Source organism: Brachyistius frenatus, unplaced genomic scaffold, assembly GCF_029030835.1.
Source record: "Brachyistius frenatus isolate BFR_SWC_R1_liver_20210118 unplaced genomic scaffold, ASM2903083v1 Contig_11, whole genome shotgun sequence".
NCBI classification, from domain to species: Eukaryota; Metazoa; Chordata; class Actinopteri; family Embiotocidae; genus Brachyistius; species Brachyistius frenatus.
Window position 1 is genome coordinate 5,292,135 of NW_027210610.1, and position 10,307 is coordinate 5,302,441.

General features: G+C 41.9%; 1 protein-coding gene across 2 annotated transcripts in view; it reads left to right on the forward strand.

The window, feature by feature from the left end:
• Nucleotides 1–9,975, forward strand: part of afap1l2 (actin filament associated protein 1-like 2) — a 39,392-nt gene extending 29,417 nt beyond the window's left edge. Inside the window, exons 5-20 of one of the 2 annotated variants that reach the window (XM_069691707.1) lie at nucleotides 503–620; nucleotides 1,965–2,048; nucleotides 2,501–2,712; nucleotides 3,228–3,407; nucleotides 3,523–3,603; nucleotides 3,759–3,843; nucleotides 3,951–4,055; nucleotides 4,431–4,642; nucleotides 6,869–7,014; nucleotides 7,133–7,244; nucleotides 7,337–7,591; nucleotides 7,756–8,038; nucleotides 8,518–8,691; nucleotides 8,788–8,975; nucleotides 9,143–9,322; nucleotides 9,435–9,975. In XM_069691707.1, coding sequence (XP_069547808.1) covers nucleotides 503–620; nucleotides 1,965–2,048; nucleotides 2,501–2,712; nucleotides 3,228–3,407; nucleotides 3,523–3,603; nucleotides 3,759–3,843; nucleotides 3,951–4,055; nucleotides 4,431–4,642; nucleotides 6,869–7,014; nucleotides 7,133–7,244; nucleotides 7,337–7,591; nucleotides 7,756–8,038; nucleotides 8,518–8,691; nucleotides 8,788–8,975; nucleotides 9,143–9,322; nucleotides 9,435–9,461 — 2,442 coding nt within the window. In that variant the 3' untranslated portion in view covers nucleotides 9,462–9,975. The remainder of the gene's footprint in view (nucleotides 1–502; nucleotides 621–1,964; nucleotides 2,049–2,500; nucleotides 2,713–3,227; nucleotides 3,408–3,522; nucleotides 3,604–3,758; nucleotides 3,844–3,950; nucleotides 4,056–4,430; nucleotides 4,643–6,868; nucleotides 7,015–7,132; nucleotides 7,245–7,336; nucleotides 7,592–7,755; nucleotides 8,039–8,517; nucleotides 8,692–8,787; nucleotides 8,976–9,142; nucleotides 9,323–9,434) is intronic. The other variant, XM_069691708.1, reaches the window with a different exon arrangement.
• The last annotated feature ends 332 nt before the right edge of the window (nucleotides 9,976–10,307 follow it).

The following is a 10,307-nucleotide window of genomic DNA, read 5'->3' on the forward strand; positions in this document are numbered from 1 at the left end:
CACACCCAGCCCAACTCTTTTCCATGCCCACACACACACACACACGCACTCCTCCCCGAAAAGGCAAACATGTTACTCTCTAGTGCACTCGGTCAGACGAGGATTGGTTACATGAGGAATTCCCCACTTACTCCTGAGGTGACAGCTCGATTAACCACGTTCAGCCTGCGGGAACAACACATGTTAATAGTGTGTGTGTGTGTGTGTGTGTGTGTGTGTGTGTGTGTGTGTGTGTGTGTGTGTGTGTGTGTGTGTGTGTGTGTGTGTGTGTGTGTGTGTGTGTGTGTTGTTGTTGCTGTTAACCTGTGCGTTTCCTCTACAGGCCATTGATTGATCATACTTCTATGAAGAAAGAAATTAAATTAACAGACTTTTTTTTTTTCCTATCCAATATTTTTGTCTTTTAGTTTATAATAAAGTTTTATATAAAAAAAAAATTGAATATGACACCTTCACATTTGAAACCCCCTCCTCTTTTCCCCGATTGTGTCTCATCTGTCAGGGTGTGGTTGGTCGGGAGCCGTTCCCCCTGTCCATAGCTCCAGCTCCAGCTCCAGCCTGTTTAGACACCTCAGAGAGTTACTATGAAGAGGCTCAGCCCTATGAGGAAACTGTAAATGGTAAGTTCTCTGGTTCAATATTACATATCTTCTTGTCCACAAGCCCAGCTAAATAATTGTCAGATTAAATCCTTTACTATCAGGGCCAGTATTAATCAGTATTCTTGCTGCCAAGAAAATCTATTCGATTCAATTCAATTATTATTTATATAGCACCAAATCGCAACACAACAGGTTATTTCAGGGCACCTAACATAGTAAATTCCTTACAACAGAACTTTACAATATTATACAGAGAAACCCAATGATTAAAAAAATTCCCCCCGGAGTGGTTGGGAGGAAAAAAAAAACACCTCCCTTTTAGCAGAAAAAAAAAAAAAAACTCCGACCAAACCAGGCTCAGAGGTGGGCACTACAGGACACTACAGAGATCCAACACCATGAACGGTTAATGGGGCCAGTAATCACAGCCCAGAGACAATCAGCCCCGGGGACGGGGACATCTGCAAGAGAAGGCGAAGAAACTATGCGAGTTAGGGAAACTGTACGGGGGGCAACAAACAATAAGCAAAAACTATTGGAGAGAGAAAGCATGATGTTAATGAGATGTACACTAGAGTTGTTTAGGAAGCATCCCCACGAGGAGCACTTCCTCATGTTTGGGTGAGTGTTTTCTACACATCATCATGGAAATAGATAAAAAAAAATAAAAAATACCTTTTTGTAGCTCCCCATCAAGTAAAATACCAGTAAACGTTGGAACACTTGAAAAAGTACACTCACTCGCATATTGCCGTGTGGAATTGTGTGTTCCAATCTAACCCAGTCAGCTGTTTGAATTGTAGACATTTCATCACAGTTATCTGCTTTGTCGGGTTTGTTGTTCTCAAGCACACCTTAATGTTTGAGCTTGAGCTGTTAAACATAGCCTCATAAAAACACTGAGAAAGCGGCTTCATAAGGCGTACACTATAATTAGCGAGCACTGAGAGATCATGACCAATTTCTATTTCAAGGTTTTGTTTACTGTAATGGTGCAGTCGGGTTGTTTACGTGTTGGGCTGCGGTTAAACATGTGACTTTCAAGGCTCAACGTTGACTTTTTGTTCGGTGCTGAATGCTAAAAATGCTTCAGGTATAGAATTGTTTATGCTGATGTCATATGCTTTGCAAAGTGTGATACTTGTTGATCAGGCCAAACTTCATATATCATTTTTCAACAACCGGAAGACCAGTCACAGGTTTTCCTTCATGTAATTTGGAGAATGTTGCCGAGATTGTTTTGTGAAGTTTTTTTTTTCTTTTCTTTTTTTTTACATTCAACTAGTATTCTTAAAGGCTTTCCAATTTTGCCACTTTGTTGTTCTCCTTCCTCTTCTTCCTGTTTCCTTGGATGCTGTGCAGACCTGGACTGTTTTGGCCTCCTCTCAGGGCCCTGGATGCGAGTGCACAGCTCTGACAATGTGGTCTATGCTGTGATCACCGGGGGTAGCTAGGATTTGTGTGTCTGTGTGTGGCATGTCCGCAGTTGTTTGAGGCATGAAATCGGCATGTCCCAAAGCGCTCATTGTCCAGCATGCTACAGCATGCATGTAAAGAAACAATTTCAAGTCCGGACCACCATCATTAATCCGCCTCATCCGATCAACTTCCTGAATTTATTATTTTTTTCCTTTTGCAAAACCTGCCATCTTTTTCTTGGTCACCTCCACCTGACAAGTGTGTATTTGCTTGATTGCTTGAGTGTTGTGAGGAAATCCCATTTCCATTCAAGAAAGTCATCCAGATCAAGAAATCAGACATTAACCTCATTTCCTCCCTCAGACTCATCCCACAGATCCATCTCTCTGAATCTGTACTTTTCATGCCATATCATTTTTTTTTTTTTTTTTGTGACCCTCACCGTGTTGTAATTTTCATCTCTGATTTTTGTTTCTCAGACGATGGAGAGGCAGTTAGCAGTTCCTACGAGTCGTACGACGAGGAGGAAGTGACCCGAGGGAAGTCACCATCAGCGCAGCACCAGTGGCCATCAGCAGAGGCGTCTATTGAGCTGATGAAGGACGCTCGCATCTGTGCCTTCCTATGGAGGAAGAAGTGGCTTGGCCAGTGGGCCAAACAGCTGTGTGTCATTAAAGACCACCGCCTGCAGGTGGGTAAAAAAAAAAAGTTTTTAGTGGGAATCAGAGTTCCCTGTGAATATCTCAGTCTGGCAACGCTTCATTGCACATTCCACAACTGGATTGTCATTGCACTTAGCCACGCCCACTTGTCTGTGATTGGTCCGCCCTTCAAAGTGGCTGAACAGACCTTAATGCAGACAGGGTTTCCAGACTATAAACACAGTGGAGACTGAAGCTGAGAGCGATAGTCAGGCCAGTTAAACAGCTATTTGCCAGAAAATAAGCTAATTACAGCATGTCAATTCCTCTTAAACTGTTACTTGTTGTTTGGGAATGAATATCAAATAACACATTTTAAATGGACACGGACAGGTTGAATAGATTTGGCTTTTTAGCTTCTGTACAGCTCGTGTTTGTTATGTAATTAATGCTAAAGATACCACACACTACCACAAAGTGGCTGTCCTACAGTACAGTACATGTTTCACCGTTTCATCAGCCCTGGGTCAATTACAAACTAACGTGCTTTCTCTTCCTCTTTTAGTGCTATAAGAGCTCCAAGGAGCAGGCGCCTCTGCTGGATGTGAGTCTGCTGGGCTGCAGTGTGGTCTACAAAGAAAAGCAGCTAAAGAGAAAAGAGCACAAGCTGAAGATTAGTCCAGTAGTAGGGGAGGCCATTGTGCTGGGACTGCAGAGCAAAGAACAGACTGAGCAGTGGTTAAAGGTGACAAATTCAGTGGTTTTCTGTTTTAAACGAATCCTTCGATTTTTAAAAAAAAAAAAAAAAACATTTTTTTATAAGGATTTATTAATGGCATACATCTTTTTTTGCTCATTAGGTTATTCAAGAGATCAGTCCCAAGCCAGCTGAAAACTGTGACCCCCAACACTCAGACTCCCCGAGGCTTATTTGCACTAAGGTATGCTTATTTCAAACCTCTGTCTGTTGATTTCCCTGTCCTGTGATCAGACATCCGGCTTTTGGTAAGTTTTTGTTCTTTCAAATTGTGGCATCATCTGTATTTTTCAGAAATGTGCTTTTCAAAATGACTAAAATGTAGCTGTGAACTCACAGGGGGAGCTGAGTGAGAGATACTCGGTGGCTTCAGAGAGCGGCAGCAGCACAGACAGCCACGCTGAAACTCCAGAAAACAAAGATGGTGAGTCATCCATAATGTATTTTTTCAGCTGTTGGCGCTGGGATTTGAGATCAAAATATACAGAAAAAATGTTGTTAAACTCGTCACAATTTGTTCTCCCTCCACAGTGAAGAAGAAATACAGTGCAGGTTTGAAGTTCAGCAACCTTATGAACATTGGCAAGAAAAAACCCTCCACACTGGAGAGCCCAGTGAAATGTGTCAACACCTCAGGTAGGCGCGAATCTGCTTTGCATGTCAGACATCTTTCCTTTTAGTGGATGCAGGATAGTATTTGCCTGGCTATGGTCCTCAACAATTTACACTCAATCTAGACAAAACTTTTGACACTCTTAGCCTCATAGCTGTCAATAATAGTTTGTTTTGATACCACAACAATTGGAATCAGTAGGATAGTGACATTAAACAAACACAGATTGACATTTGTGGAGTCTAATGGCCATAAAACCATCTCGCATTGTATTGTGTGAAATGTAAATACTCTTGTTTCTCTGCCTTGTCGAGCAATTACGTACGGTGTTAGTTCCGAGAAAGAGAAACGGGTACCTCGTGATTAAGTTCTCTCGCCGCCCCCCCATCCTCTGTCAGGCTACCTCAGCGTGCTGGTGAACAGTCAGTGGCGGACCTGCTGGTGTCTTATAAAGAACGGGCAGCTGTGGTTTTACCAAGACAAGGGCAAGAACAAAGTGAGCCAGCCAGCTGTGACCTTGGAGGGCTGCAGTGTTTTGCCCGATCCCAGCCCAGAGCACCACTACTCCTTCAGGATTGACATGGATGGGATGCAGCTGGCAAACCTAGAGGTAGATAACCAGTATTTTTTCCACCCGGTCCGACTGTTATGAGTATTGAAGATAGCAAATATATGGGCTAGTAGTGGCCTACTGTTATCAACAGCATATATGACTGTTGAAGAGTACCAGGTGCTCTAAACCTTAATTTTCATGTTAGCAATAACAAATACCAAGTTAATGTTCTGACACAGTTGCAGTTTCATTTATCCACCCAACTATCTGTCTAGGTTTAGCAAAAGATCATGGTTTTGGATGAAATAAGAATCTTACTTGCGCAAGTTGCGTATGTAGGTCACACAAGTAATGTGGTTCACAAGTGAAAGACCTCGAAATTTCTGAAAACTTCACGAGATGTGACGTATTTGCTGACTTTCTCAGAAATGCCAGAGGCCATGGCAGTTTATTTTGTGTTGGATGAAATAATATATTGTAATTTTAGTCGTAAAGAGTTTTTTTTTGTTGGTTTTTTTTTGGTAATTTAATGTTCCCAATAGCCTCATCTTTCCCCTCTGTCATTATGCCTTTGCATTTCCTGCATTACGTTACCCGCTTACTAAATTGTTAGCCTCTGTGGCTTCCAGACACCGGCCATGTTGTCGTTGCTTAGTAACGGTGCGCTCGCAAGTTAACCATTTGAACTGCCAGCATACCAAGCAAACGACTTCCCATTTTGTAAATACAAGCTTACAACTTCCATTGGATGTCAGCAACTGTTTACACTACGTCACCTGACTTCCTCCATTGCTCCCATCATAACTAATATGGCCACTAAAGGTCGCAATGGAAACAGATGTGTGATAACCGCCTGTGCAATACTACATAATACAACAAAAACAATCAAATCGGGTGATTTTCTTTCGCTAAATGTCTTCAAATTTGAGTAGGTGAAGATTTATGAGAAAATGTTTTGAAGTTTTGCCAACAACTGCTGAACAAAAGGTTTGATGCTCTTTGACACACAGAAGTTTTAACACCCTTACCAAAGTGAAAGTTGACCCAAATGTCAAACACAACAGTGTGGGTTTTAAGGTTTTAATCGGTTAGGGCTGGAAAATTGGTGGTTACAAGCTAAAAAAAAAAGTTGTGAATATTAGCCGTGAGAAGTGTTGTGCATGCATGCAGAATGTTTCCTGTCTTCAGTTCATGTTTGCCTTAAATGAGAACTTGCCTCACAGTGCAGCTGTGACTTTTCTAATGCTCTTCTGAAGTATCAGCAGACGTGTAACACGTCTGGAAAGGCAATATGTCTACAAAAAAATAATAATAATAATAAAAATCACATACTGCATCAGCATTTCCTCAAACAGAGAAAGATGTACAGCTACGTCTCGGAATCCTCAACGGAAACATGTCTTCATGTTAAGCTCACTTTCTGCTGACATCAAACATATGGCGTATGTGATATATGCGAGGGTGGTCTGCCTGCTTGTGTGCGTAAGAGTGTGTAAAAGTGTGTGTGTGGAAGGGTGTGGATGGACTGGGATTTTGGGGACTAATGCTACACCCTTTTTCATTAGTCTTCCAGTACCACCCAGCTGCAGTGCGTATTTAGTCATCGGCAATGGAATTTTATGTTTAGTCTTGTGGTCTCTTTCTGAACACATTAAATGTGCTGATATTTTTTTCTCATTGAGGTTTTTTTATGGTTGCTTTTCATTTTACAAAACTAAAATCAGTCAAGTATTTACCAAAACACACAACTGAATTAAAAAAAAGCCACTTATTTTTCTGTAAGGAAATGTGTCAAACCATTGTGTGGGGAGATTTGAATAGAGTTTTATTGGTCAAGTTGCTTAAAAGGCTGTAAACATGTCGTGTCTTATTGGGATGGTTACTGAAATGAGCCATTTTATATGCATCAGTTCCACTGAATACTCGTCTGTCCTCGAAGTGTTACCACATCACAGCATTTCTGATTTATGGGACATTATTGCTTATTTCATAAAAGCCATAAAAGACTATTAGCCATCCGCACATGTTTACTGTGTCCTGCTGTTTCTTGGAAGCATTTCCTCTTAAAGTGTCGTAGCTCAGTTGAGGAGAAGACGGTTCACGTCTTAAAAGGTTTAGCACTGTAAAACACAGATCGGAAAACGATGCTGTTGCAATCATTTCATTAATTCAAAGTGACGGATAGCATGCAGCATAAACCATTTGAAACCCACGATGTTGCAAGTGAATGGTTTGTACTAAGGGCACATTCTTTCTTTCCTTTCCGCTCCCATCCCCTTCCAGGCGAAGACATCAGCCGACATGGGTCACTGGCTGGGCCTCTTGCTGTCACAGACGGGGACCAAAACCGACCCCGAGGAGCTGACGTACGACTACGTCAACTCTGAGAGGATCTCCAGCATAGTCAATGCTGCCAAGACTTCCTTATAGTAAGTTAGACACTGAAGGGATGCTGCTCTGTATGCAGGAACAATGTTAATGGTGAGACTCTGTATTAATGTTGAAGGAAAACTTTAAGTGAGTCCCGTTATTTGTGTCTTTCTCTAGCTTGATGCAGAGGAGGTATTCAGAGCCAAACACCTACATAGACACCCCACCCTCCATTTCTCAAAACTCTGATGAGCTGTACGACGATGTGGCGTCTATAGCTGATCCAGAGGTAAGTTGCCTTATTGTTTGTCAATTCCCAGTTTCATTTTTCACCTTAGTTGGCTTTTTTCCATCTCCTAATTTCCTACTCCTCTGTCACAGGATGCTGAAGAGAGCAGCCTGCCAAACTGTGAGAACAACAACCTCCAAGAACAAAACGAAACAAGCTCACAAGAAGCCAAGGAGCCCCCGGGGGCAGAGCAGGATACTGAAAACAGGATTTACCTGGACCTCGTCCCTGTGCGCTCCTTCCTCCATACATCTAGTGGCAGTAAAGCCCCCCTTGCCAAAGAAACTTCTGGACATTCCCCGGTCACAGTAGAGGACCAGAAGGATTCCTCTTGTCAAGTGAAAGAGGTACATAATCAGGATTTAATGAAATATTTTGTCAGTATTTGGAACAAATAACTGTTAAATTACTGATGAACATATTCAGTATCCCAAAAACAGATGTATTATTAAACTAAAGTAAATTATTTGAATCTTGGCTTTACATTTCTGTGATGATTTATTATTTCCAGGTCATTTCAGCCAGCGGCACTGAGCCAGAGTCCACACCTGCGGTAAACGGGACGAGTTCGACCTCCGCTAGTGTCAAATCAGAACAAGAACGACCTCTGACCCCCACTCCACCAAGGCCGGAAGCTCAACCAGTCAAGACCTCATCCCAAAGCCAGGAGACCCCGAAGAGGACCAGCCTGGGAATCCCACAGGCCTTCAGCTCCGGGGCACAGATCCACAAGGGCCCAACGACTCAGACTGCTCACAGCCCACTACCCATGCGGCCCAAAGCACACACTATAGGTCAGGACAGACAGCTGCTGGGTTCTTAAAAGGGCAGAAAGTATAACAGTGCTAAGTGTAATATTGTGAGCATGTTCTCCAGTCAAACATCTGTTTTACTATCACCACACCCAAATTTATAAACGTATCTGGAATTTTTTTTTCTTCTTCAGTGAACAGAAATACTTAAAAAAAAATAATAAATTCATTTTTAGTGAGTGAGCGTAGCTGTTAAGTTTTTTTTGACATCGGTTCTCTGCTCTGTAATCTTACGTTACAACAGCTCCCTCTAGTGACGAGCTGCATCCTCTACAGTTTGAGGCACAGCTTCAGAATGCAATGATCAATACGTTTGCTTTTTTTTTGTGTGATTATTGTTTCTTTTTTTGTTTTCCTTTTAACCTTATAAACTGATAAATGTACTTGATATTAAAAAAAAAAAAAAAATTAATTTTTTTTTTTACTAATGGATGAACTAAAATGATACTCTTACTTCCCAGGGTGTCCCGGTGCTGTTGAGGTTAAACTGGGCAAGAACCGCACCGAGGCGGACATGCGGCGCTACATCGATGAGCGTGATCGCCTGGAGAAGGAGAGGGAGGAGGTGAGGAGCAGTCTGGCCAACCTGAAGAAGGAGAAGAGGGAGACCAAAGAGGAGCTCAGCGCCTGCCAAGGTACACATTCACGTCATCGCACCTGTGGCTTGGGACCGCTTAGATTACAAAGTTTACACTGAAGAGTGCGACTGACAGCTTGTCTGTTGTCCTCAGATGCCAAGCAGCAAGCCTCGCTGGAAGCCCGTCTGAAGCAGAAGGAGGAGGCGTGTCGAGAGGGGGAGCGCCGCAGGGTAGAGGTGGAGCTACAACTGGTTGAAGTGAAAGAAAGTCTGAAGAAAGTGGAGTCGGGGCCTTTTACACTGGGGACCACACTGGACAGCAGCCTCCAGGACACAACCACGGTCAGTGTACTGGGTCTGTTTCTAGAGATGTACAACTTTTATTTACCTGTATAAATTATTATTATTTTTTTTTAAATGCGTACCTGTGCGTGTATGGAAGTACTTTAGTGTGAATCTTCTTTGAAACGTGCACTATAGAGTAACCATCTCTTTCCATTTTTCCTCAGCCTAAAGCAGCAACCATTTCCCAGGTGTCATCATCATCAGGATCATCTTCATCATCTTTCCAACCCTCCAACAGCAACGTCCCAGCAGACCCGGCTTCTCCCGTCAACTCTGCCTCTGCTCTTAAAAGCAGACCCGCCTCCATCCTGACCACGAAAGGCAAAGTCTTGCAGAAAGCCAAGGTGATATTTTACAGAACATGCACTAAAAGCACTCGTCAAAAGAACAAATAATTGAAGTAAATCTGTCAACAAATTATGGGTTACATTTCCTGAACTTGTTTTTATTTTACAGGAATGGGAGAAGAAATCCACCACGTAGAAGAAAACCTCTTTTGACCTCTAAAAATCAAATGTCTCTGTTGGTCTGGTTGCCTGTCCACCACTTCCTGCTTTAACAAGGAGGTAACAGGCCACACAGTTAAATCAACATCCTCCCTTCCCTCAATCCTTCATCATCTCCCTGCCAAGACTATGAAGAGCCAATCAGAGAGAGGCACCAGTTGTCTTCTCAAATACCACTGGATAATCTTGAGTTCAATGACTCTTTTTTTAAAAGTTGTTTTTCTCTATTTTTAAAGGGAGGAAGTTGATGTCGGAGCATTTTGGCCAGTGTAACAAATGCACAAATGGAACAAACATTTGAAACCACAAAATTTCGAGACGGAAAGACGCCCCTCTACTAAATTGTCCGTTCTGTACACGATAGATTGTAGCTTGGTTCGTATATGCTGGTAGCCAAGATGTAAATATATTTACACCATTATTCAGCCTTCTGGCTTGTATTGCTAGCTAAAAATGCACTTTTTATTCAAATAAAAATGTACTGACAAAAATTACAGACTTGAAAATTGTTTTTGAGAATGTTTCCCTTTGCCTTTAGCAGAATATAATCTGCAGTATTTAAATATTTACAGGGTAATTGGAATCAATTCTCACTAATGAAAAGAAAACATACTATGAAGGAGGCTCATTTGATAAAACGGTGTTTGTCTGGCAGATGTTTTGGACAGTTCAAAGTGTTACAATTTTTCCTTTGGCTATTAATTTAAATGAGCAGCTGTTTCATGTAGACAATATAAAAGCTGGTCACCTGATGTGCAAGTAAAAAAAAAAATTCAACTGTTTATGTAAATGTAAACAGACTAAAGTTGGACTGAAACATCTG